General features: G+C 50.4%; 2 protein-coding genes and 1 non-coding gene across 14 annotated transcripts in view; 1 reads left to right on the plus strand and 2 right to left on the minus strand.

Moving 5' to 3' along the window:
* GIGYF2 (GRB10 interacting GYF protein 2) overlaps positions 1-964 on the minus strand; it is a 77,764-nt gene extending 76,800 nt beyond the window's left edge. For 11 of the 12 annotated variants that reach the window (XR_010988186.1, XR_010988185.1, XM_068145345.1 and 8 more), the window contains exon 1: positions 878-964. The gene's annotated coding sequence lies outside the window, so the exon portion shown is untranslated. The remainder of the gene's footprint in view (positions 1-877) is intronic. The other variant, XM_068145337.1, reaches the window with a different exon arrangement.
* Positions 965-6,561: 5,597 nt separating this feature from the next.
* EFHD1 (EF-hand domain family member D1) lies at positions 6,562-22,344 on the minus strand. Its single transcript, XM_068145356.1, has 4 exons — positions 22,012-22,344; positions 14,376-14,523; positions 9,340-9,474; positions 6,562-8,224 (listed from the first exon to the last, which is right to left on the minus strand). Exons 1-4 carry the CDS (start codon positions 22,302-22,304, stop codon positions 8,090-8,092), a joined length of 711 nt encoding a protein of 236 aa, XP_068001457.1. The 5' UTR covers positions 22,305-22,344; the 3' UTR covers positions 6,562-8,089.
* A 4,882-nt stretch (positions 22,345-27,226) lies between these two features.
* On the plus strand, positions 27,227-27,345 carry LOC137444726 (5S ribosomal RNA). The gene has a single exon (XR_010988237.1). It is a non-coding gene; the product is annotated as a 5S ribosomal RNA (ribosomal RNA).
* The last annotated feature ends 242 nt before the right edge of the window (positions 27,346-27,587 follow it).

The raw sequence follows: 27,587 nt of genomic DNA on the forward strand, positions 1-27,587 counted from the left end.
AGGTTTTATTCCATAAGTACTACTCCACTACATCTGCTTTTGGCCTACAACTTGTTCTACTTCAAAGTGCGATTACATTGAGTTGAAAGACAGGAAAGTGCTTTGTTGACACTGAAACTACTTGTCTTGGATCAATACCAAACGTACACAATCCTGATCGATGTTCTCTTCAGCGTGCCAAGGCCTCTCCAGTCAAACACTGCTGGTCACTGCTGCTCCCAGCAGCCTGCTGCCTGCGGGTAGGGGGGGAGGCTCGAGCGCTCAACAGGCTCCCTCCTTACTCAGCCTGTGTAATCTGACAGGACTGGGCGTGCTCGGAGCAGGGCACACACACAGGCTTCAATGAGGACGCACCTGCCCGCGGCGCTGCTGAACATAGGCCCACTCCCACTGGGCCGAGAAGGGACGAACGAGTTCACAAGGGTCAGCGTAAGGGGAGATGGCAGCAGGGAGGCAGCTGCCAGCCGCAGAGGACGTGAGGAGCCCCAGGCGATCCACGGCCGCCTGACAGAGAGCATCTCCCCCTGCCATGACCGAGGAGCCGCATGGAGCGGGCCCGCACCCCGGAACGGGACCAGGCCCAACAAGCCTCAAAATGCCCCTTGCCAGGAGCGCGGAAGAGACTCTCTGGGCTTGGCCCTCACCACTAGGCCAGGGCGACCTCATCTCCCACTAGGCCGCAAGGCGCCTCGGGGCTGCAGCACCCGCGGCGGCCAGGAGCCACCGGCAAGGCCGGTGCTCGGCGAGCGGCCTAGTCCCGCTCCCGCAGATAGGGAGCGCGACGACGAGGGCAGCACAGCGGCAGGGAGCACGGTGTCAAGGACGCGACCCAAGTGGCAGCAGAAAGTGAGACAGGGAGCCGGCAGGACGGCGTTACCTGCGCTCCCGGACGGAGAGTCCCTCACGGCCACAGCGACTTCTCAGCCCCAACAACACAAGATGGCGGTCGCGCCGCCACGCAACGTCACGTGAGAGCAAGCCCCGCCCCCTGCCCGCGCCGCGGGACCCGGATGGGCGACGGGACTCCTCCCCCCGCCCCAGACCGCGTGCAGACCCCGCCTGCATGACGACATCGCTGCGCGCGCATGGCCCCCTGCGGGAACGAGGCTGCTCCCTGCCGGAGACGAGCGCGAACTGCAACCCCCTTCCCGTACAGCCCTGTGAGAGGGAAGGTGGTGATAGTAGGGGGAAGCCGAGTGGTGCTTGTTCCCCGGCCGGGTCAGCTCCTCCCCGCGCCGTCCAGCCAACGCTCCCCGCAAAATCAATGCACCCCCCTCAGGTTCAGCCTGCCCTCTTCCGCTTTCTGGCAGTTCAGGTGCAGATCGGCCTTTTTCGGTGCGGGTCCCTCGGAGGTCAATCGTAGGATCATAGAATCATTTCGGTTGGAAAAGACCTTCAAGTCCAACCATTAACCCTACTCCACGAAGTCTGGTGCTACACCACGTCCTTCAGCATCAAGTCTGCCTCTTCAAAACAGCTCTAGGGATAGGGATTCAACTACCTCCCTAGGGAGCCTGTTCCAGTCTTTTAGAACCCGTTTAATGAAGAAGATTCTTGTAATACCCAACCTAAACCTCCCCTTGGTGCAACTTGAGACCATTGTCTCTCATCCTATCGTTTGTTAGTAGAGAAGAGATCAAGCCACACCCAGCTCCAATCCCCTTTCAGGAAGCTGTGGTGAGCGAGACAGCCTTCCCTCTGCCTCCTTTCCTCCAAACGATCCCAGTTCCCTCAGCTGCTCCTCACAAGCTTTGTTCCCCAGACCGTTCACCAGCTTTGTTGCCCTTCTCTGGACCTGTTTCCCTGAGGCAAATTCCTGCTCTGTGGTATGCCTGTTCTGCAGAGCACATGTTATCTATCAGCAGTCACCCTCAGCCTTTTTCTCCTTTTGGGTTTCACGCAGGTAATTCAGCTTTAGTGGTGGCACTGAAAGGCCACAAGGAGCCATCTGATTCAGTGACCGTGTTTTAAACGCAGGCAGTGCCCAGCCTCCATTGAGATCTGACCTGCTCCCTCCAGCTCACTCCTCATCTGCTGCTGCAGGAGACAGCCTCAAAGGAGGTTGCTGCTGACAGAAAAAGGGCACTAGGTGGGACATATTTTGACTCCAGATTTCCTGATGGGAAAATCAAGAGCTCAAGGCAAACTGTTTTCAACTAAAAATACTGGTTTATATTTAGTCCTGAAACCCATATTAGTACATGAGGCAGAATAATCCCATGGGGTTCCTTTGGCCTAAAAAATGATTCTTGGCTGTTACACAGTATTGAAGGTATAACTGTTTTCAGCTGAAACAATTTCACTCGAATCATGATTTCAGCCACAGCCCCCACAGCTTTCCCCCCCCTCTTCTTTCAGGTGAATAAATACTTCCTCATTGTGCACTGAATGCTGGCCAAAAACAATGTGACACTGAAGACAAGGGATTCTTCTGAGCTAATGAGTTGAAAGCCTGTAGTTCCTGGGTCTTATTTTTGGCCAAGAGTGACATAGGGTAACTTCACTCCAGTATCTTAGAATTAAATTACTCCTTTAGGAGGCTGGTAGGTAAAAACAATGCTCCCTAGCAAAGGGCTGATGGCTGATAAGCTGCATTTGATCTCCCAGGTTGTCACGGCTTGCGCCAGTACTAAAAATGGTATAGCGAGGGAGAGAGGCTGCCTTGGTATTCTACTTACTAAATGCAGTAAGTAGCTATTTTGAAATGCTCTAAGACAAGCTTTGTCTGGGATGGGAGAAGTTTAGCACTTGGGGAAACTATCTCAGCACAATCTTTGTATTATTAGAGAGAAAAAAAAGAGAAGAGTGTGTCTGAAACATGCTTCATCTGCAGAACTTGGTGTTTTTGTAAAATACCTCCAGGAAACTCAGATGCTTGGTTTTTGGTTATACCAGATACATCTTCAGTCCTCCACAATACTCATTCCAACAAAACTGGGAGGTTGTTGTGAAAATTCAAGGCTGTACCATGTTCCTGCAAGCTTAAATTATAAAGCTTCAGCTGATGTTGTCTAGGTGTGAAATCACCCTAGCAGCTAGTCTGGCTACCAAGGGCATGATGCACTTCAGAGCCTGGGATTTGCCAATGCATCTTCACTGTTGAAATCCAGGTGCGGGGCAGCAGCATCCCTAGCAAACTAAGCCCTTTCTTATTGACCTAGCTTAAAAGCAAGAGTCTGCCTCCCTAAATACAGTAGTGGAGCTATGAAGACAAGGCACAGCTTTGGAATTATAAATGATGGTCACAAAGCAGCTCAGAAAATGTGACAGTCTGTTGCACTTCCCCTTGCCACCCCCACTCTTCATTATTTAGAAAAGTGACTCCTCTGCTTGTTAAAAACCACAGGTTTTGATGCTGAGAAGACATTGACTCTTCTCAGACCTCTGTTTTGCATGTCCTCATTTGTCACATCCCTACAAATAATAAAAGCAATAAATGAAGCAGGCAGGTGAGCACCCAACTTAGTTTTTAAACTCCGTCTCTTGGATGCATCTGCCACCTCAGATGGCTTGCACTGAAAGAAAGACTACCACAAATACACTGCTACCTCTGCAACACAATTATTTCCAGATGTCCTTCCCACATGTGGCCAGCTAGGTTTCTAAGGGTTTATTATTATAAAGCAGTCCAGTTACTCCAATCCACCTTGTGAGGAACACTCACATAAGGGTAAAATTCTATTTGGTCACCTTAATCCTCACAGATAAAACCCAAATCCTAAACTGGGAACAACCTCATCATACGGTTTCCATTCTCCCTTGACTACACAGAGCTTTTAAAGACTGACTTCAAAAGACATTATCTCCTGCAGCCAACAATCAATGGCTGCAACAGAAGCATCATTGAGAAATACACTGCAATCCAAGGATCCAGTAAGGCTGAACCTAGCCTTGGCCGGAAGTGCTTAGTGATTCTTCTGCTGTGCATCTCCTGCTCTAGGAAAATTTGAACAAAAACCCTTCAGAGATCAAGGACTACCTGCAGTTCCCATTCTAGGACACGAGTGACTTGAGACAAATCTTCATCCCTTCTGGGAAAAACTCAGGAGCACAACAGACTTCTCATGTAACTTCTCTACTTGCACCCTCAAACAGGCTTGGGGCATGTTAGAAGTGCCAGGTCAGTATTGATGTAGCAGCAGGTATCTACAAAGACAGTTGGGATTGCCAGGATCTTCAGGAGCCACCTATGGTGACATCTGGTATAAAAGGAGGATCACACATTGAGGATTGTAATATATTTCAGGCATGTAGTAAGTGAGGGAAAAGCTGTGGATTTTGGTAAAGCGTTTGACACTGTCTCCTGAAGCATCCTCCTGGAGAAACTGGCTGCTCATGGCTTGAACAGGTAGGTACATTGCCAGGTAAAAACCTTTCTGGGTGGTGAGGCCCAGAGTGTGATAGGAAATGGGGTTAAATCCAGCTGGTAGCCTGTCACAGGGCTCAGTACTGGAGCCATTTCTCTTCAATGTCTTTATCAATGGTCTGGGTGAGGGGACCAAGGCACCCTCAGCAAGTTTGCAGATGATAATAAATTAGATGGGAGTGTTGATCTGATTGAGGGTAGGAAGGCTCTACAGAGGGATATGGACAGGCTGTATCAATAGGCTGATGTCAGTTATACAAGGTTTAACAAAGCCAGCTGCCAGGTCCTGCACTTGCATCACAACAACCCCATGAATGCTCTGGACTTGGGGCAGAGTGGCTGGGAAGATGCCCAGCAACAAGAGATCTGGGGGTGTTGATCAACACTGTACAAGCATGAAATAGCATGTGCCCAGGTGGCCAAGAAGGCAAATAGTATACTGGCCTGTGTCAGGAACAGTGTGACCATCAGGACCAGGGAAGTGATTGTTCCCCTGTCCTCAGCACTGGTGAGGCTATGAGAGTACCAGGTTCAGTCTTGGGCCTCACTATGAGAAAGACACTGAGGTGCTGGAGCATGTCCAGAGATGTGCATCAAAGCTGGTGAAGTGTCTGGAGAACAGGCCTGGTGAGGAACAGCTGAGGGAACTGGGGTTGTTTAGATTGGAGAAAAGGAGGCCGAGGAGAGACCACCTCATTCTCTACAACTACCTGAAAGGAGGTTGTAGTAAGGTGGTTCTCCTTATTAAGAGGTGATAGAATGAGAGGAAATGGCCTTGGGTTGCACCAGGGGAGATTTAGGTTGGACATTAGGAGAAAACTCTAAGACTGGAACAGGCTCTCCATGGAGGTGGTTGAATCCCCGCCCCTAGAGGTGTTTCAGAGGGGAGGAGAGGTGGTGCTGAAGGACATGGTTTAGCACCAGACTTGGCAGAAATACTGTTTGGATTTTGTGATCTTGAGGGCCTTTTCCAACCAAAGCAATTCTATGACTCTATATTAATAGGTAAATAAAATTAAGCATTGCCTAATACAAGCAGCATTAAGGGGGATTGAGCAAGACAAATTTTTAGTACTTTTGCATAACCTGATGACATTCTTATTCAATCCAATAGTAACCAGCAAAGCAGGACAGTTTAGAAAGCAGTTTCCCAAGTCACTCTTTGCAAACCTAATTTCAAAACACACATTGCTACAGCTTCAAAACAAACAAATGTACAACCAGGAGCACTTTTCACTGCCCTGAGTGAAGGCCCAAAGTAACAGCACCTGCTCACATTGAACAACTAATACACACTGCTCATTTCCTTATTGAAACTTGTCGGCAGGAGTCGACTCAAATCTATCAAAATAAAGCCACTGCAAGCCTTTTTTTCCACCCTCTACTCTGCTGCCCCAAGCTCCTCACCCAGCTGCACATGCAAAGCAGCACGAATCAGCAGTGCTTGCTGCACCATTGAGGGAAAAAAAACACCACAGTGAAATGAAGAGCTGCAGTGTTGCAATTTCCCTGTAGAAAAACAAGAATAAGGAGCCTTCACCCCAGTTTTACCTGACCTCTGAGACCTTAGGTCTCTCACATGCACAACAAATGCATGAACTGCTGACAAGGCACAGAGCAGAGCCATACCAGAGGAAATATTTCTGTCTTCCATTTCATCACTGAGTGATACCTGAAATGATGCATGGTTAAACCTCCTCCTGAGCCGCTCCCACCCACCAAGCTGGCCATGCCAGCAAACCTTAGTATATCAACAACAACAGAAACAAGATGTTTGGACACATTCTCAGATGTCCATGTATTTTATTTTTTTTTTAAATCTCCCTTCTATAATGGCAGAAAGAAGAAATGCCAAGGCAAATTTAGCTGAAACAACCTGCCTAGCTCCCAGCAGCAGCACTGCTGGGGTTGAGACACAGTGGCCATTCCAAGATAAGGGAAGGCTGACAACCTTCAGATGTCAACATATAGCACTGGACAGCATTTCAAATATTTACACAGCCATGTCACTTTGAGGAACTGCAAACAGGGCTTTTTACACCAGAACTGCTGCACAGAAGGGGAGGGGCTCTCCAGAACAGCTAAAACACTTCCATCACTCACCAAGTCAGGATGCTGAGCTTTGGCGATCACTACTATGGATTTGTGAACAAAAATAGTATATTCAAGGACCTAAAATAAACCACAGATAAGACTGGAGATAACAATGCTTTATTTGCACATTTCAGCAACAGGAGAAATAATTGAAGATGAAATTATCTGCTTTGTTGTAAAGTATAAAAACATTTAATTATAAATATTTAGCTAAAAAAAGCGTGATTTATAAAATATAATCTGTGAAGATATATACACAGTTTAATTGTTTAGCAAATCTTTCACCTGACATTAAAGAGTAGAGGTTTTTCTATGTATTATTCCACACTCACAGTTTAGTGCTCACAGTGTAAGAAGCAAACCAGACAAATGAAAAGACAACTGGTGAGTTTTGTTCTGGAAAGGGGAAGAAACAAAATAAAAACATTGCAACGGTTGGGACAAGAGCAGAGGCAGAATTCAAGGAAATCCATGTTTCAAGAGAGGCCTCTGATGAGGGAACACAGCTCCCCTGCCATGATCTAGAGCATATGTATTCAGACAAGCAGTGGGCATCTTAACATTTATGGGAAGTTTCCCGTGTTTGCAAAAGAAAATGGCTAATATAGTGCAAACCTTCCAAATTAAGTTCAGCTAAAGATGTTCACCTCACTGCTCTTCCCTTCTTGAGCAGAGATTGGTCAGTATGTGCTGGTGTTATCTGTCGTGGCTCTAATGAAGTCAAACAACGTCACCTTCAGGAATCAAGATAGGAGCAAATTTCCAAATAGAAAACCCCAGTGTGCCATGCAAATTCACTGTCCAGATAGCAATATCCCTTAAAACCAGATACAGTTGCATAGGGCTGGAAAAGACAGTGAAGCCATACAGTATGCTAAATGTGATGGAATGTGAAAGAACATACATGGTCAAGAAACTCAGTTTTCTCTTCCTCACTTGAGAGAGTCAGCTTCCTCCCTCTGAATCCCTTGAATCTCACCTCTTATTGAAAAGTTTGTTAGTATGGCACTTCTGAGAAGAAAAACTGGACCACTCTCCAACATGCTGGGTGGTAGAAAATGCTACAGAAAATGATAATTGTGATCCATGTCCCTAGTAACTACCTTTCTCTCTTCAGTGTTTTCACAGTGCCTGCGGCATGGGGCTTTAAGGAAGAAAAGGGGTAGTTGAGGATGTGTGACAACACCCATCAGCAGTAGAAGTGTACAGGAAGCTGTACTTCATACACCCTGATTTACACAAGACCTCACTACTTGCTTGTAAGCAAGGAATTAATATGGGGCTAAAAGATAAAAGATGTGTATTAAAAAAAGGAATGAAGTCGGCAAGTATGACACTTGTCAGTGCTTACCCATGATTTGTTACCTGCTCTTTCTGCTTCAGGGTGATGTGCTCCTGACAGGTCAGAGCAAACAGTATGTACACAGCTCTTAGAATTCACATTGTTATAAATGCATAGTAACTGCAAGAGTTGTGCCCTTAAAATCTCAGGAGGATCTTCATGACAGGAAGGCTAGCAAAGCTGTAATGAATTTTAGGCAGGATCCAGGCAGTTCTCTCCTGGTAGAGCCCTGATCTGGGAAACGTACCAAGTCATGTGCAATCTGAGAGTGTGTATTGGCTGGTCTGTTACTGGGTAAATGCAGACTGCAACTCCCTGAAAGCTGCTCGGCGGTGTTTCCTTTCCTCCTCTTCTCGCTTCCGCTCATCCTGCTCAGCTTTTATCTCTGCTTCAAACTTACTGGCCGAAGAGAGAGCTTGAACCTTCATGAATGGGAGAGAAAATAAGAGCATCAAGCAATGCATCAGAGGGAGAGCCAGAGCCTGAATTACTCCCAGACGGGCAATGCCAAACTGTCTGCTGCACTTCCCAGCACTTGCTGGGAAGCTCTGCTAGGATAGGTCAAGTGCTAATTATACTGCAAGTGCTTGGTTATTTACACCCAGTACCTGTTAGCTTGTTTGACTTGGACGTTAGCAAAAGCATCCCCCTTTGCTAATAGGTCACTAACAAGTGGCTAAACCAGTGCCATTGGTACTGGGTCACATACATTCTTTCTGTAGGCTGGCAGTACAGCTTAAGTTGTGAGTATAAAACAGAAGAAACTACTGCAAAAAACAGTTCTGAATCACAGCCAAGTGTGAGAACATCATACTACACCACAGATAATCTGCAGATCAAAGAGACATTGTTTATTTGCTGGCTATTTTTCCAGCTTTCATCTCAGTACATCTGCGGTGCAATAGCTCTGTTATGCTCTTGGGAAAAAAACTTCTTATACAAACAAGCAGGATTATTTTCTCTAAGAGAGCTTTCCAAAAGGGTGCTTTGTCAGCTTCAAATGAAGGAAAGCTCTTTCTGCCAACCCGAGAGCCCTGCAGAATAAGTTTGATTCCAAAGGTTAAAGAGAGCTGGTCAAGAAAGTGATGCCTGAAATCCTACACTGCAAAATACTCCATTCACTTCTGAACTCAGTGTTCTGGTTGATAAAGCTTTTGCAAAACTGGAAACTCAGTCCCTATTGCTTGAGTTTCTAGGATGCTTTTGTCTCTAAAAGCTGTCAGCCAGCTAGTCCCACAAAGGTCCCAACCATAGGGACACAGGTCAGCCAGTCAGCCCCAGCAGGGTAGAATTCAGTGCAGAGGTGATGCATTAAGCTATTCTAGTGTTACCTGATCAGCACAGGAAGGCTGTAGCAGAAGTCAAAATTTGAAGGGAAAAAGCTACAGCTGAGTTTGTCAGAGTGAAATATACTTCCTTTTAGCTAGGGAAAAAATCTGGCAGTATCGTCTATTGAAGAGCAAGCAGAGTTAGTGTCTCAGTGGCTGTTAAAGCCTATGTGCAGAGCTTTTTCACATCCCTCTGTGCTACACCATACCTTAGCTTCAAAGAAGTTCTTGGCTCCTTTGACTCCCTCGAGGGAGACATCTATCTCTGAGAGCTTCGCAAGAGTCAACAGGCCGCTGTCCTCCTCAAGTTCCCCAGCTGCAGCTTTATGGAAAATCAGCAGGAACTAGCAAAACAGAAAGAAAACATTCAAGTTCTGTCACGTAGGCTCTAACAACTGAAAAATGCAAACAGCACAGATGCTCACCTGGAAGAGGCTGAACTTCACATTTCTGAGCAAAGAAACCAGGTCTATATGAAGCAAGTGACATGACAGAACCTGCGCTCTGGTGCCCAGGCTCCAGTACACAACCCTGTTAGACCAGAAGGAATCTAGCAGGAGAAAAGAATTTCCTGAGGAGCAGAGCCCTGGTGAAGTACAACTTCTACCAAGCCTAACCTGCTACAAGGCCAGAGGAAGGAGGCCACCTCTCCATCTACCTAGTACAACCACATGGTAAGCTCAGATACTTTACTCAGACGCTTTATGTCCCCATATCCTAATGGTGTATTCACAAGCCCCCCCCCCCCCATCATCTTCACCCAGTGTTCTAGGAGCTCAGACTACACTGCATGACAATGAAAGTGGAACAAAGACAGCCCTCTCACCTCAACTCTAGGCTTCTGGACCTGGGTGCCAGTTAGAGAGAAGCCTAAGTGCATGCCTGCCCTTGTAATAGAGCAGCTTAAACAAGTGTCCACAATGCAACTTGTCTCGAAAACTTCATCTTGCCAGAGATGCTACAGCTGAACACACACTGGCAAGGAATTTCAAAGGGAAACAAACAAAAAAAAGCTGGATTGTGCTTCAGGAGAGCACATTGTACACCATCTTCTACCTGCTAACCAAGCTCCAGGTTAAGATGTGCATGCTACCTGCATCATTTGAGAGAGGTCCTATAACTCCCTCCTATTCTTGATCACCCTAGGAGGCGCCTCAGCACTTCAAATGGTACATAAAGAATAGAGGCGAGGACAAATCACTAGGGTGCAAAAGAAGCACAAGCAACAAAGCTGTGCCACTGCACCACTTCGGGACAGAGCACAGGGCTGCAAACACCACACAGGGCTGCCCTGAAATCCATTTTCACAACAACATCAAATATCTCTAGTGCCGTGCTCCTCAGACTTCTAGACTTGAGACTTTTCTTCCCACAGAGAGCCTCAGCTGTCCCAGAGGAGGGCAGCAGAGCCCCAAAATCTGTGCTAAACCAGCTCAATGCCTCGGCTGCTTCAGGTTGCTTGCAGAAGCCAATATGCATGCACACGTTTGGGAAGGTCTCCCACAGGGAAGGGTGTGGGGATGACAGCAGTGCTGGCTGCCCTCTTACAGAGGGCAGTGTCATCAGGCGTTGCTTCTTGCAACAGCCTTGTGACGCTGTGTGCTCAGCACAGGGCAGCCAGAAAGTTGGGCTTGGGCAGGGATCTCTTCCCCCTTAAAACACATGTAAGACATTAAATGATGCTCTGCTGAATGGGCAGAATACACCACTCAGAAAGAAGCCAAATCCTCCCCAAGACAACCTTTCCCTCTGCTCAGATCTACTGGGCTCAGGCTAGTTCCATTCCTCCTCTACCACCAGGCATGGGGACACAGTGGGCTGGCAGCCAGGCTGGCATTAGTCATAGTCCTTCTTCATGGTTTCTGCTCCACTCTGGAGTCCCACTTTAGAGCATTGGAAAAGGCAGCCCCAATCCTGAGGTCTGATACAGCTGTTGGCTGGGGCGAGACTGGAAACACCCAGTCATGAGTAAAAGTGTGCATGAATCATCCTGAAACTATGGAATGGGGAAGCAATCCTCTGGTGGAACATGGGCTGCTGCAACTGGGAAGGGCAGGTTAACCTAAAGGAAACCAGGGACTGAAACACTAGTTGGGGCAGGAGGGTAACATCAGCTTCAAGGACCCAATAAGGTGAGGCTATGGGTCATGATGCTGATTTCTAGTGGAGCTCAGGAGCAAGCCTTCTTCACTGATGCAGCTCACTTCACCAGTTATTTGCCCTTGAGGCCTCATTCCTTACTAACCAGAGAACACCACCAATCTTCATCCAGTTCCCATTCCCAGCAGCTCTCATGCCCTTGCTTGGCCCAGAATAGATCACATGCAGCTAAGCCTCAGGCAAATGGTACTAGAGAAGCAAAAGTGAATAATGTTGATACCTTTAAAAGCAGTGCTCTCAAGGAGGGCAACGTGACACACACTTCCCATCCCACTAACTTTGTAAGAGATGAGATGTATCTGCTCTCACATCCCTCATGATGCAAGACCTATTCCACAAGGCCAGGTCTTATGATGCAGCCTCACCAGGCACCACACTGGCCTCAAGTATGTGAGGGAAGGTACCAAGACAGACCAGGAGCTGCAGCCTTGCAAAGGCTTGCCAGAAAAGCAGTGCCACCCAAGGCTGTAGGATTTGCACCAGCCTTGCTAGCAAACACACAACATGCGGCACCATTTAAGCTGAGGCAGGTGTTGGGGACAGTGGGTGGATTTTTGAGGGTTCTAGATAGCAGCTACAACCTGACATTACTATTATAGCAATTAACTCTGGTTTCCTGTTGTAATCACACAACTAGATGGTCAGAGGTCCTCACTCTAATCTTTCTAAGACTGTTTTTTTTTTTTTGCCTGAGTCAGAGTGAGTCTTGTGCAGTTAATTGTTGATGTATTGATGGATGCTCAAAGTTCAGTGGTGGAAGGCAGCTTTCCTAACAGGGCTAACAGTTCAGCAGCACCAACTCAGGCATATATGCCTGTTTTCCAGTCAACAGCTTCCCTGGGATGGGAGGACACAGACGTACTCAATGCAGCAGCAAAAGATGACCTATTTCAAGTGAAAGAGGTTCTTACCAATGCTCTGGCCAGGCCACAAGAAGCATATCTTCAGGCAGGTATGTCAGGCGTCCTTACTCTCTAGAGCAGCAGACAGGGAGCACTCCAGTGCTCAAGTTACATCCTGCCAAGCTCAGACACTCATTTAAACCAGAGTTTCACCTTGTATTGGCAGGCTGCCCCAAGTCAACTTAGTCACCCTCCATGATCTTGCCTATCATCACCAACAGGAAACAGAGCATGGCAGGCTTACAGGCTAAGTCAGGCCTCCTCACCCACTAGGTAATCTGTGTCCCTGTCAGTCCTCTGCCCAAACACAGCAGCTGGATGTGGTGCATATGCAACACAGCAAGAAGCATTCTTCTCCTCTCTACCACAGGAAGCTTTGGATATGTGCCAAAGCTACCATGTAATTGGTCCCAGAGCTCTGCCAGCATCGCTCCCTCATTCCAACCCATGTGCCACTCAAGTTTGTTTGCTTGAACATCATTTTGTGTCTGGTGAGAAGCTACAACAGCACCAGCTGCCACGTGATGTGTGCCAAGGGCTGGCAGCATAAGCAGCCCATGACAGTGACAGGGAGCTGTTCTCCAAACAGGTGGCTGCAGAAGAGGAGCTGCTCTACTATCTTGCGCCATGCCACTGGTGCCAGGACACTACAGCATCTTCCAGAGCCTTGAGGGTTAAGGCAATTCTCTTTCACAGGAGAGCCCCTGCAGCAAGCCCAGAGGCTGTCTCCAGAGTGAAGGTGGCCCAGGAGACATGCAGAGATAGAGGATTCCTCCAGCCCAAGCAGCAACGTGGCAATCAGACTGACCTGAGGCCAAGGGCACAGTGCTCCTCCTGCTCCACTGGATTCTTTGCTACCTCTGATCAGGCACATCTTCCCTGCCCATCCCTCTTAGAACTTCGCTGGTGTGATTTGCATGTCCTTCCCCTTCTCCCTAAGGACTGTTCCCCATAACCCAACAGTCTTTGGCCTCTGTGTTCTAGTGCTGTGCTCTTACAGCAGCATAAATGCAACAAAACCCTTCAGGACACAAGCATTGGGGAAATGGTGTGACATACCAGGACAAAGATGGTGCAGTAGCTCTGTGATCTGCCAGTCACCACTCACAGCCTGACCAGCAGATCATGGGCCCTAGCTGCTCCTCCTCCCTCCCAGGCACTGCCAAAGGTCTCAGTACTTAAAATAAAGAACTCTATGTCCCAAGCTGTGTGTGCACCTATCTCCATGATCAAACTCCTACTGTGGAGGATGCATAGTGAGAGCACAAGGAACCCAGCTGCTCATGGCCCATCCTCAGCCATCCCCTGCAGTGAAAGGAAGCATGACAGCAGCACAACCCTCACAAGCCATGCAGGACATGAGCAGTGCTGGCTCCTTCTGCTGCCTAAGGGGCTGGTGGTTACTTTGGAATGTCACAGTGCAATATGTGCTTCTGAGGAGACAGCAATCAAAGTCTGGGAGGAGGACATGATGCAACAAGTGGTTTTGGTATCTGAGCTCCCTCTTCCTGCTGACATGAGTTGGGTACTCTATTAAAATTCCCCCTCTTCCTCTACCTATCAGCAGTTCCTAGTCTGCCCACATTACCCACTGTGGTCTCAGTAGTGACAACAGATAGACCCACTCCCTACGTGTCCCTGCTGAGCCTGCATGCAGTACTGAACTGCTGGTCACTGTGTTTGTATCTTGCAGTGCAGGAGTGACCATCTCATGTGAAGCTTGCCATGGCTGGTGACTGTGTGCTGCAGAGAGGGACCCAATGTAAACTGGAAGAGAGCCTCCTCTGTCCTGAGACCAACCCTGAGACCACCTAAAATGAGCCACTGTATCACAGGAGTCCAGCAATCAGACATAGTGACTGAAGACATGCCACCTCCAGCTACAGCAGGGAGCACTGTGAGCACTCCTAGGCAGCTGCAACAGGGCTCAAATGTGCTCTCAAAGCAAGCAAGCGAGTTGGAGAGCTTTGGCATCAGATACTAGTGCTGCCACATGGAGATAAGTGACAGAGGTGACTTGACCTCCCCATGGCATGAGGAAGCTCATCTGCTTCTCCTCTGCACCCCACAGCTGGAGAAACTCAGAGGGAACAGGGCTACCTACAGCCAGAATACAGAGCTTGTTTGCCTTATCCCTCTGTCCCACAGCCACATCCCTTGTCTGCATCTGCAGCCACACTCACCTCACGGAAGCTGAGCTTCCCATCAAAGTCTTCATCCACCTCCTTAATCATGTTCTTCAGTCCCAGGTGGGTCTGTGGAGCTCCCAGTTTTTCCATCATCAGCTTCAGCTCCATCAAGTCAATGTACCCATCCCGTCCTGAGTCATACCTGTAGGGTGCAAAGGAGAGAGAGTCAGTCCTCATCATCCCTCATATCTGTTTGCCCAGAAGAGGAACCATGCAAACAGATGAAGTCACTGTTTCATTTGAAGCTCATGGCAGAGAGGAAGCTGCATGACACAGACAATACTGAGATATATTAAGATCAGAGAAGTAGCTGGGAGCTTTCAGAGATATCTCACCAAAGAGAGAAGTGCTTAGGGGAGCTCAGACCAAACCACCCACACAGAAAGCATATGGAAGAACTCAGCTTAACTCAGTGGGATTTCCATCTCACCCACTTGCATGTCCAGCACAAAGGTTACTTGCACACAGCTTACACCATGCACCAACACAGAGAGACAAAGGCATGCTGGAGCAAGCTGTTGCCTTTCTAAGGTCTCCTGCTCCTTTCAAAGAGAAACAGGGAGCAGACACCAACCAGAACCTCCCAGCAGAAAGCAGCTATCTTCCTTTGTAAGCAAAAGTTACCTGCTCTAACCATTAAAATATTTCCTCTCCAAAATGGTTTTGCATTTCACTAGCACCATGCTTCAGGGCAGCTGTTTATTCAGTGTCCCCAGGCAGAGCAAAACAACAGTCCTGAGGGAGCACAGCAATACTGGTCACTGCTGCAGGTTACAGTATGGGGCCAGGCCCACCCCTATGAACAAGACTGGAGTGGGATTATGCTACCAAAAGAGAACAAAGGACTCTTTCCAGGAGGAGAGAGCACTTGTGAAAGGGGCAGAGTGTATTAGGGATGGGAAGGCAACGATCTGCTGTGCTCAGCCTGGGACCAGGCACCAGTTCCTCTCCTGACACCTGCTGTGGGTGTAAAGCATCTGGCCTACTCGGCAACCCACCAGGGCCATCATTAAGTTTCAAATTCCAAAGGCTAGACAGATGATTGCTCTGCTATCAGGCAGCCTGTCACAGTTCCCTGTCATCCTGATCCGGCCACCAGGGTCCAGCACTGAGCTGGGGGCTCACAGAGGGACAAGGCAGGGTCTGCCAGGCTGGGCTCATCCCTGGTGTACGGCCTGCCACTTCCCCCTCACCACCATCTCAGTCTCAACACAGTTAAATCCTTTCAACCGTTCAGAAAGGAAACAGTAGGCACAGCACTGAAGCTTTCTCATTGGTGGGGTCAGTCAAGTCCTCCCACTCATCATCTTTCACTGATTGTTAGCACTGTTCCAAAGAAATGAGGGCTGTAGCCATCCCAGACCAAGACCTGCACAGTTGTGGTTACCCTGGAAGAAAGCCCTTTTCAGCTGAGAAACCTCACAGCCACAAAGGAAGCTGTGGGAGAGGGAAGCACAAAGCCACTGGCCCTGAGCTGCTCACAGGTGTGGGCAGCACAAGGCAGGGCTGCAACCAAGAGCTCTGCTTCTTGCCCTCATGAACACAGGCACAGGGTGCTTTCATCCCAAACTAGGGTGGCCTTCACAGCTTTCCAGAGCCTCACCACCCCCAAAACCATCTTTATACTCCATGTCTCCTTGTTTCCAAGAGTCCCAGGCCCAAAAGATCCTAAGTGAGAGGGAAGTCACCACCAGGCTGACACGCAGGCCCTGCAATCAATACGCCTGTATGCTCTGCACCCAGCAATCCCACCAGGATGAACAGCTTTCTGGAAAACTAGGAAAAAAAAACACCTCCACTGGAGGAGAAACCAGGTCACAGACCTAACATCACAGGGAGGAAAGGCATCAGGTTCATTGCAGCAAGGAAGGAGTCAGTTACCAAAGACACACCTTCACAGCATTACTCAGCCCAGCTCTACGATGCAGAAGTGTAATAAAGTACAATATTTAATTATCAATTTGCTTTTCCTTTAAGTTTGGGAGACAGGGTGTGGAGCCGTTCCTCTGGAATAAGGCAGCTGGAGAGCCAGCGCCTTTGATCAGCGAAAGCAGTGAAGTACACAGCTGCAAGGAGGCACTTGGGATTGGGTGGGGTTTCTTTGTGCCCCATCAAGATCACGCTGCCCTGCTGAGTGCAGAAGCAGAACTACACCAAGGCCTCCACCAAGGGCTGCCTGTCCGGGGTCAGCGCACTCCCAAGTTCCCCTTGGAGATGAGGGCAGAAGGAGAGCACATGCCCAGCCCACGCCTGTTGTGTTCATCTTCCTCTCCTGCTACAGACACTGCCCTACAGGCAAACACTATTCCTGGCAATAAGCCCAGGGGCAAACATGCCACCCAGAAAAGGGTTAAGCATGGGGCACAGCTCCAGGGCTTGTCATCCCTACAGAGAGGCAGCACAAAGCCAGGATTGTCAGAGATGGAGTCTTGCCAGCAGTGGCTGTGGTGGAAGTGCAGTACACTGTACCAGCCACACAATTGGTGTTGAGCATGCCGGGCAGGGTACAGCTGGCACTGAGATGCACTCCAAAATCAGGTCTTGCAGTCAAGACAGCCAGACAGAGGGACGCCAAAGTCCCTGGATGCTCAGTGGCAGTCTCACAGAGAACAACAGCACACTGCAAACTGCTGCATTTCCTCCCCATCCCCCTTGCCTCTTAAAACAGCCCAAGTATTTTAGGATCCGGGTAAAGCCATGGCTGCCACAGAGCCAGCAGCCAGACTGTTTAGGGAGAGGAGTATTTATAGGACATGAGAGATGGTGCAATTCAACCCCTACTGTCCTCCTGCAGGCACTCAGCACAGCCTGCACCTTGTTGTTTGGCTGATGCTCCTGGCATACCTTCAACTCTACCAAAATCCCACTGTCTCTCTTTTGGAAGATGTCTTTCAGGCCCCAGGGCTCCAGCCAGCCCCAGATACTGCTCACCCCAATTTCACTGCCTGAACAGCAGCCCTGTCCTGGTGATGGACAGCAGGCAGCCTGCACAGCCAGAGCTGAAGGAGGGCACCAGGGCAAGTTCAATTCCTAAATACCTCCCAAGGAGGAGTTGTCTCATCACATACTCCAGGAGTGGTACAGCAAGAGTACGCAGCACTTGGGTGCATTGCCAGCCCTCCCATCACCCACTGTCCTGCTGTGACACCAGAGATTTGATTCCTTCAGGCTCAGAGCTCTCCGGGCCACAAGCCAAACCAAGCCCCAGGGATGCGCAGGCATTATGGACAGAGGGACTCTCATGCTGATGGCCAAAGACATCTCACAACACAGACAACTCCGAGCCCCCACCTGCGACAGCTGGGATGCCACCGGCACCTACAGGCACCGCAGCACAATAAGGCTTCACAGTGCCGCCGCGGCAGCATTCCTGGCAGCCGATGAGACAGACAGTGGCTGCCAAAATCTGCTGCAACAAGGATGCACCCAGATTCCCACGCTGGCGTGCTTCCACCCAGGCTGCAGAGCATGCCTGGCTGCCAGAGCACTGGGGGAAGAAAGCAGCAGTGAAAACAAGGAGGGAGAACAGAGGCAATACTTGCTGAACAAACTTGCTTAAGAGCAAGAAGTGTGTTAAGCACAATTACTGCCCAAGTACAATCATTATTAAACAGTATAGCTGGGGGGTTAACACCACAGAAGGAAGAGGGATCAGAATGGAGGAGAACAGAGATGCTGAGGGCTGCATCACCTATACTGACTCTGCAGTCACCTCCCAGCTGCCTGAAAATCCCCACTGGGAGGAGAAAAAAAAAAAAACCAGCAAAGGACTGTTGAAGAAATCTCAATCCCTGAAGGATCAAAGAGCAGTTTCCAAACATTCAAGCTTCTTGAGAAAGGCTGGAAAGACAACCTGCCCTCCCTGTATGTGTTCACTGTACCCGAGTTTGACCTGAGCTTGCTCCATATGCTACAGGGACCTGTCCTTCGATCTGCAGGTCCTGCATGCTCTAATGACCTAATACAATCTTTGAAATAAAGCAGAGAAATGGTGCTGAAGTAGAATTTTTAAATATTTACTAGACCGTTACTAAGTAGTCATTTATTCCCTCTGAGTGTTACATTTTACCTCATGTGGAGAGGTGTTAATCGCTTTTCCCCAATACCCAGTGATAAGACCCATGGTTCAAAGCCATGCCAGCAGAGGTTTAGGCTGGACATCAGGAAGCATTTCTTTATCAAGAGGGTGGTCATGCACTGGAACAGTCTTCTTGAAGGTGCGGTTCATGTCCCAGGCCTATCAGTGTTTCAAGAAGTGTTTGCACAATGTCCTTAATATGCTTTAAGTCAGCTCTAAAATGGTCAGGCAGCTGAGGTAGATGTTGTAAGTCCCCTTCAACTGAAATACTCGTTTGTTGCCTAGAGGTTTGGAAGCAATTCCTCCATACTGAAGTGGGGACAGGAACAGGCTCCTCAGCTGTTTACAGCTGTCCTCCTCAGCCCAGGCAGCAGGAACTCTCCTGCCCTTGGAGAGACATGAAGGTGAGACAAAAGTCTCTTCCAGCAAGATCTCTTCTGACATTCTGGGCAAGACCCAGAGGCACTAAAGCCTGCAGGGCTCGGGCTGGGTGGCTGAGTTCCTATATGAATGACATCCATGGCTGCTGGAACCCCAGGGTCTCTGGTCTGTGACCAGCTGTCATCAGCAACATGACAGTCCTGGAGTAAAGCAAGTCTGCTGCAACATATCAGACATGCCCCTTGGTATAGGGGCACCCAGTGAAGGGCTCCCAAGTGGCTTAAGAACAAGGTGACATCACAGGCAGAAGGCACTCATGAAATGCATGAGCAACACATGAAATTCCCTAAATAAAAAAGCAATAGCAAGGCTGGAATTTCCCTACTGCCCACACCCTCAGAGGTTTTCCTCCCCACTACATCCCTCAGAAAGGTCACTCCTGCCAGGCACAGCTTCACAGCCTGGCTTTCATACCTTTGCCTACCATTTCCCTGGACAAGATGGCACTAAGGGGAGCTGTGAGACTCCAGAGCTCCCTAGTTTGCTCACAAGACTTAGGGAAGGGAGGTTATCATGGTCCTTGAACAGTCAGAACAGGCAACTAATTGGGTCACATTATAATTAGCCTGAACTGCAGACCTTCTGGTCCTTCTGCCAAAATACCCAAACCACGTTTGCACTACTCAGTAGCCTCTGTGTACTCCCACACAAGCCTACCACTCTCAGCAGACACCTGCACCCCATCTTCAGGGAAACAGGACCAAAATGGCGGGGGGGGGCAGAAAATTACCAAGAGGAGGCTTGAACAAGAGGGGTAAAAGTCAGCCCAACTATGGCAGCGAGAGCAAGGAGCATCATTTCTGCTTTGGAGGGATGTCCCTGGTGCAGCCAGCAGCACCTGCATGAAGCACTGGATTTTGGGAAGTTCCGTGTTCAGATCAGCCCTTTGCTTCCACCCTTGCACAGAACAGTCACAGCCACACCACGGAACACACTGACAGATGCCAGAGCAGCAGCTGCTATCGCCGGCAACTCCCTTTTCCTGGTGGGAACACTCTGACTCAGCCCACACTACACCCAAATCCCACCAGCTCGAGTTTGGTCTGAATTACAGATTTACAAGTCCACCAAACTGATAAGAAGCACTTTTAGATAGGAACTCTCAGAGTGGAAACCTGGCATCCTGTGGGAACAAGGAGATACATTCCTGTCTGTCAAAGGCTTATTTTTTTCCCCACTAGTAAGAAAGACCCTGGGTTGTGGTAGCCAGGGCAAATAAGCCATATGGAGAATAAAAGCCTTAATCACATTAACTCAAGCCCTGACTGGCAGGAATTAAGGGGAACATTTCCTCTCCTCCTGGAGCACGTGGTGTTGGCCAATACTTGAAACAGGTCACTAGCAGCAGATGGAGCAAAGACCAGATCCTCTGCCACTGCAAACGTCAGGTGCCTGTAACAGACTGAAAAACAGGACAGGGTTTTCCATCTGCCTGTCCAGGGAGCACACAGCCCCACTCCTTCCCCTTTTGGCATGGCTGGCCAGTACTCAGCTGCAATAGTCCTCACAGGGCACGCAATGTTTTCCAGCTACATTGACCTGCTGATTAGCATTCAACTGCAAAGCCGAGGTTTTCCCGCTTACCAGGCCGGCGTTTAATGAGCTCATTGTTGAAAAATTCGGCTGCAATTCAGCTCTTCCACTTTTTATTCCCCAAACCACCGCCATTCCTTTACTTATCCCTATTGAGGCAGTGCCACTGCCTGCTTGAGGCGCTCGCCTAAAGCTTTTGGGTGCTGCAGCTGCCAGCATCATTTGTCCTCCTGCCCTTGCAGTGCCATGTCTCAGTCCTCTGCAGAGTGGGATCCTGTCTAACCATCATATCAAAGGGGGCACAGGACCAAGCAGAACAGCAGTCTAACCCAGACCAACTCCCTTCTCACACCCACCCTGCTACTGCAATGCTGCCCATACAACAAAGAGCTCCAGTAAGCTCACAAAAGGCCACTGCCTGGTCTCCTGCAGCAATAGCCCTGGCTGGGGCCAGCAACACCTCACAACATCAGAAGCTGAGAGCATTCAACCAGGCTCCTGGTCGCCTCATAATGATCTCCAACATACCCAAGACAGCTTTAGGACAGGAGGACAAAGACATAACAAGTTATGAATCCTGCTGTGGTCAGCCTTATAAGCTGAAGTAGGTCTTTACACCTTGCTGTGGCAGCCCACGCAGAACCTCTGCCTTCTTGTGCCTGGCAGCAGCTCACTTCCAGTATGGCAGCCCTGCCTGTGGCTGGCACCTGCAACTGCCTGCCTGACCCCTCTCTCCTTGGGGACAGCAGCTCCCAGGAGCTCAGGGTTTTGTGGTGCTAGAGCTGAGAACAACTAATCAAAGCTACCCAAGCACAGCCCAAGTGCAAGAGCCAGGAAAGGTCTTGTTAGGGAAAGACACTGGCTGAATCATGGCTCCAAAATGGCTAAGTCTTTGGGCTTTAAAAAAGCAGTTCTTCATATTGCCATCAACAGCTTCACTTTCATAAAAGCCTTCTGCCAAAAAGGGATCACCAACCCAAGCCCCAGGAAACAAGAGGAAAGCCGTGCTCGAGCTTTGTTTAGGTGCATGGGAGGAAGAATCAAGCCTGTCAAACAGAACCATGGGTGGAACACTGCTGGGCAGAGCCAACAAAACCTCTGGAGATAGTCGGGGTCGCAATCGCTGAAGGAAGACATTCAGGGTTGCTAGAAGGCCCTGGAACACGGACCAAACGGGCGGCCCAGGATGTGGGACACCAGTGCCCGTGCTCTCTCAGCCCCTGTCCCACCTGCAGCACCCCGCAAAGTCACAGCTCCTGCGTGCCGCCGCCACCACCAGCCCCCACTCTGAAGCCAGGCAGAGCAGAGGCCACCAGGCACGCACGGCCCCGAGCACGAGCCTAGCCCCGAACACAAGGACAAATGTGGCGATCAGATGGCGCTGGGAAGCCGTCCGCAGCTTCCTCCAGCCCGACCGCAAAAGCAGGGAGCATTGCGGACAGCCCGCCAAAGGCAAGGCAGCCGCTCTCCAGATGTCCCCCCGGGGAAAAGCGCTGGGAAGTTCTGCAGGGAGGGAAACAGAGGCCGAACACGGCGGGTCGGGGCAGGCGGGATCCCCTCGCTCCCTGCCCTACTCACAAGCGGAACATGCGCTCCATGTCCTTGATCTGCCGTCGGCTGAACTCCTTGAATTCGGTGTATGGGTTGAAGACAGCGGCCCGGCGAGGCTGCGCCGCCCCCTCGTTGATATCCTGCCGTCGGCACAGCTTGGCGCTCAGCTCCGCACCCGCCCGGGCCGTAAGGGAGCCCCGCTCCACCTCGGCAGTCACCTCAGGCACCACCTCACCCTTGTCCGCCACTTCACCCGCCGCCCCACTCTCCTCCAACTGTAGCCGCCGCTGCAGCTTCTGCGCTAGCTCCTCCGAAGCCATATCCCGGCACCCTCCAGCCGCTACCCTCCCACCCCCCCTCCAGTCACGGCCGCCCGCCTCAGTCTGCAACTTTATTCCTTCACTTGGAGGGAGCGGGGCGGGACGGGGCGGGACGGGGCGGGACGAGGCCGTGACGGGGAGAGGCGCTTAAGGAGGCCTGGAGGGGTTTTGGGAGAGGAAGAAGGCTTGTTCAGTCGCGCTGTGGGGTGAGTGTGTTGCTCCCGGGATATCCCCGCATGTAGAGTCATGGCCGGGTGACACCTCATAAGTAACGCACTCGTTTTCCCGCGCAAGAATCGGCCACACATCGGTACACCAACACAGGTACTCACTTCCCCAGGCACCTACCCCTGCTCAGGTACAACCCCGTGGTCACTACCCCACATGCAAGGTGCCCGTACCCTTCGGGATCCCACTGCTCTCCACAGCGCTGGTCCCAGAGTGCACAGACCATGAGTTTTCCATCGCCGCTGCCCGCACCCAGCATCCGACTCCGTGGGGTAAGACGAGCCCCTGACCCAGCCCGGGGACAGCCCGGCCCCGCCGCCTCCCTGGCAGCTCGCAGCTCGCCCCACAACTGCAGGGCAGGAGGAGGCACAGCTTGCCCTGGGTTGGGACAGAGGGACCCCTTAAAGGCCGCCTTGCGTCTTCCTTCTCTTATCTCCTTGGGCTAAAATTAACCCAGGACAAAGCTCAGCTCAGCTCGGGGCTCCCCCTCCTCCTCCAGCGACCGTCTAGGAGGGGCAGCCCCTTCCCGCCACCCTGCTCCTTTTTCCCGCGCCAGAGCCCAGCGCCACCCGTGCTGTTCCCCGGGCTCAGAGGGGGCCAGCGCTGTCCCTCTCGCCCCTCTCCCCAGCCCGACTGACAAGATGCTGATGTCATCCCCCGAGATGGGATTAGGGCTGTCGTGGGGCAGTTTAGGGTGGCTGCTGATGAGATTTACCCACCGGGAAGGAGGGGGAGAAGAAAGCACCGGCTCAGCTGCACTGTCTGCTTATGGCTTCTGTGTCATGGGGAACCTGTCCCAGCGGCTGTTACATGGCTATTTCACACCTCCAAGAGGGTGATAAGCAGCTCTCTGACCCTACCATGATGCAGTGGCATTCAGCTGACTCTCTTAAACACATTTCTTCACATTAAACTCTCTCACAAAGTGAGTGCTGAGACTGCAGCAACTCTGCCTGGTGCCAAGGGTCAAGATGGCTGCGAGGTCACTACAGTGTGTGGCATGGGAAGGCCACTGCAGGTGTTTCACACAAAGACCACCTGAAAACATAGCAGCTGAGTGAAGGGATGGCATGTGCTGTGCCCCACACTGCTTTGCCCTCTGACAGTGCCACCTCTATGGTGGAGAATGGCCACCTTCACCTGAGGGGCATGGGGAGGAAGGCTGAGAGCTTGCTGCTGGGCCAGAGGCCATCCTGAGCCCACAGGTACTTGTTCTGGCTGCAAGGTGTCCAGAGACCCAAGCAGAGTCGGGTCTGCAACAACACAGCCAGGCTGCCATCTGCTGGAAATAAACTTGAGGGGGATGGTAAATAACTGGAGGAAAGCAAGTCACCTGCAAAGTGGAACTGGTACGGTGGGAGAGGGGGCAAGAACCAGGAGTATGACTGTAGGGACCTGTTTCAGAGATGGTGATAAGTATGTAGGGCAACTGGATATACACATTGAAGTACACTGCTAGGGAAAACTACACGGCACAAATCTAAGTAATGGTGTGAGAAAAATTATAGAATGTATAAGGTATAGTACATCTACAGCACATGTTGCAGAGGGGAAGCTGTGAATGAGAGTCTGCAGATGTTGATGTAGATGGGTGGAGGGTGGCAGGTGCATATCGCTGTTGCCCATTGTCCCTTTCTGTGTGCTTGTAGAGCAGTTTGGAGAGTGGTGTGTTTTTGGCGAGAGGGCCGATGCAGGGTTGTGGGTCAGCTGTATGTGGGGGATACTTGTATTCTGGGGTAGGTGCAGGTGGTTTTCATGGTGGAGCATGTGTTTCTGTGTTGTTGCCTGGTGCCTCACTTCGTGCATGCTAGGACTGTACCCTGGACTGGAGTATTGTGTGGGTGCCACAAGAGGCAGTCTGAATTGACCATGGCAAATGGTGGGACTGTGTTTCTGTTACTGGGGCAGTCAATTACAGTCCTACTGGATATCCCTCCAAATTAAAGACAACTGGCCTGCACTCTGGTGCTATAGGAACAGAGAAGAAATATGTTAGTGATATCAGTTGTGGTGTATAACGTGCCTGCCTTTGACTCCAGCTGATATTGAAGAACTAGCATGTCTGGCACAGCAGCACTCATCGCTGGTATAATTTCATTTAGGCCACAGTAGCCTACTGTAAATGTCTGCTCTCCATTATATTTCTGCACTGGCCGTATGGGCCTGTTGAAGGGTGAGTGGGTTTTATTGATCACCCTTTAGCTCTCCAACTGACAATTTACAGATGGGAATCAGTCTTGGTTAGTGTAATATTACTCCTGTACACTGTTGTTGTACTAACTGGCACCTGGTGTTTTTGAACCCTCATCAATCCCACCACAGAAGGGTCCTCTGAGAGATCAGGCAAGATGGACAATCATTTATTTCCCTCCATGTCCAGAGCAGCTATACCAAAGGCCCACTGTTACTCTTTTGGGTCCTTGAAATACTTTCTACTGAGGTAGCCTATGCCAAGGATGCATGGAGCCTCTGGGCTAGTCATAATGGGGTGTTTATGCCAACAGCTATACCCTGATAGGTTCCCTGTCCAGGACCCAACTTGCCCTGCCTTAATGAACTCTTTGTTTTGAAGAAGTGTGGAGACTTTAATAGAACAACAGAAAAGGAATAACAACTGCTAGTTGGTAAACCTATAGTAGTACTATAAATTACAACATGCTCCACCCAGCCACACGATGCTTTACAGATCGCGCCAAAACCTGGCGCCAGGGAATTCCTATGGCGGTACCATGTCGGTGGTATGGAATCGCCCATTGGCTAGTCCAGCTGCCTAGCCTGGGCAGGGCTCCTCCCACCTCGTGATGAGATTAACCCCGTGAAAGCAGAGCCCCGCACACCGCGGTCCCAGCGCTGTGTGGAGCTGTCGACAGGCTCTTGTCGGGTGAGGCAGTATATGTGAGGTGCGCAGTGTGTGTGCGGGGTGCACGTGTGCAGGAGTGACTGTAGGGTGGGTTTTGCAGGGCGGGTCGGGTGTGGGAGATTTTGTTGGTCAGCCGTGGGGTGTCCATTGTGTTTGTGGGTGCAGGCTATGGGGTGTCAGTAATGTGTGTCTGTGTGGCACTCTTCTGTGTGTGTTGGTGGAGCTGTAGTAGGAGGGGAGCATGGTGCAAGTTCCACAGTTGGGCTAATGGTATTTGAGGGAACAGCAGTATTGTAGCAGTTATGGACAGATGCTGTGGTGGGTGTTGTTGTTGAGGTAAGTCTGGCTAAGGGGTGTCCAGGGGCGGGGGGGGGGGGGGGGGAAGGGTCCCATTGCATGGTCAGGTGTTTGCTATAGAGTGGTAACAAGACCTGAGACTCAAACTTGGACTTGCAAAGCTACATCAGGCTCTGTGACCCCCGTGGACAAACAGAGGTAAATCTCATACCAAGGGACTGTTGAACAAAATTGAACTCTTTCTTGATAGCAAAAGCAAAACAGTAAAGAATGTGTTCTTCAACCTGTCAGGAAATTAGGTAAGATTAGGAAGAGGAAAGAAGGAAATAAAGCACAGTGGTAACAAAAAGCAAGAGATAGCAACATCTCACCCTCCATCATTAAACACATGGTATAATATCCAGGGTTCTTAGCTGGTGAGCCACTAAAATTCAGTTTTAAAAAATTAATTTAAAAAATCAAGCTACATTTCAATATCTGATGAGTACCTACAGCGAGGCTGGAGAAAGGCTGTTTAGAAAGGCTTGAAGCACTAGGTTGAGGGACAGAGGTTTCAAACTGCAAGAGGGTAAATTTAGGTTGCTCATAAGGACAAAGTTCTTCACAGTGAGAGTGGTAAAATGTAAGAACCAGCTACACAGACAAGATTTTGAGGAGCCATACCGGGAGACATTCAGGATCAGGCTCAATGTAGCCGTGGGCAGCACAATATAAGTCGAGCTGACACTCCTGAAAGCAGGGAAGGTAGAAAAGATGACAACTTCCTTTGAGTTTGAATTAATTTGTGAATTGGAAAAATGGTTTGGCCAATTTTGCCATGTTTACAGCCTCCATACCCTACAGGTAATGGCACTTATGGGGAGATTATAGGCAATAAAATCTATAACTGTCGGGAAGCTCCTGCAAACAGATCAAGAAATGACAAGGGAGGTGTCAGGGGAAGACATAGAGCTGCTGCTGCCCTGACTGGGGCATGACCAATTTCAGGAGAGCATGCCCTCTATCTGAGGAGTCTGACAAGAGAATCACCGCATAAAGGGCAGACCCTTGCCTTCACAGACATCCAACCTTAATTACAGGTAGTGTGCAGGGTATTGCAGAGGTATCAGGTACGGAAATTTCAATGATGCTTTAGGGTCTGCATGTGGGGTGTAGCAGCTGAGGATAAAAGGCTGGGGCGTGAGGGTGTTGTGGTTTTGTGGCGCGTTGTTGTGGCACGTGATCCCTGGGGCAGGAGTGTGGCGAGGGGGCCCTCGAGGTGTTGCGTTGTTGTTTGCCGTGGTGGTCGTTGAGGGCGTCGTCGGGTGAGGGGTGCAGGCGGTGCGTCGTGGGCAGCGTGTTGTGCAGGGCCGTGCGCGTGGTGTGAGAGGGTAGATGCGGCGTGCGGGTGCGCAGTGAGCGGCGGTGCGAGGTGCGTGTCAGTTGCGCGGGGGTGGTGAGGTGTGCGGGAGGGTGAGTGGGGGGCGAGCGGAGCGCGCCGTGATGTGTCGGGTGTAGTTGTGGGTGGCTCGAGAGGGCTGTTGCCGGTGGCAGCAGTGCCTACGGCCATACCACCCTGAGAACGCCCGATCTCGTCTGATCTCGGAAGCTAAGCAGGGTCGGGCCCGGTTAGTACTTGGATGGGAGACCGCCTGGGAATACCGGGTGCTGTAGGCTTTTTGTGTTTTGTCCCTGTGCCGGCAGATTTTTCCGGGGCAGGCCTCCTCGCTGTGGAGGGGGTCGCCTGGCGGGGGTCGCGGAGGTGGCAGGTGCGGGGGCTTCGCTGGCGCTGTGGGACGTGGCGGCTGAAGGGGGGAGGCCGGGGCGTGTGGGTGTTGTGGTTTTGTGGCGCGTTGTTGTGGCACGTGATCCCTGGGGCAGGAGTGTGGCGAGGGGGCCCTCGAGGTGTTGCGTTGTTG

The sequence above is a fragment of the Melanerpes formicivorus genome, unplaced genomic scaffold, assembly GCF_026170545.1.
Source record: "Melanerpes formicivorus ecotype bairdi unplaced genomic scaffold, bMelFor1.0.p_v2 SCAF_12, whole genome shotgun sequence".
Classification (NCBI taxonomy): Eukaryota; Metazoa; Chordata; class Aves; order Piciformes; family Picidae; genus Melanerpes; species Melanerpes formicivorus.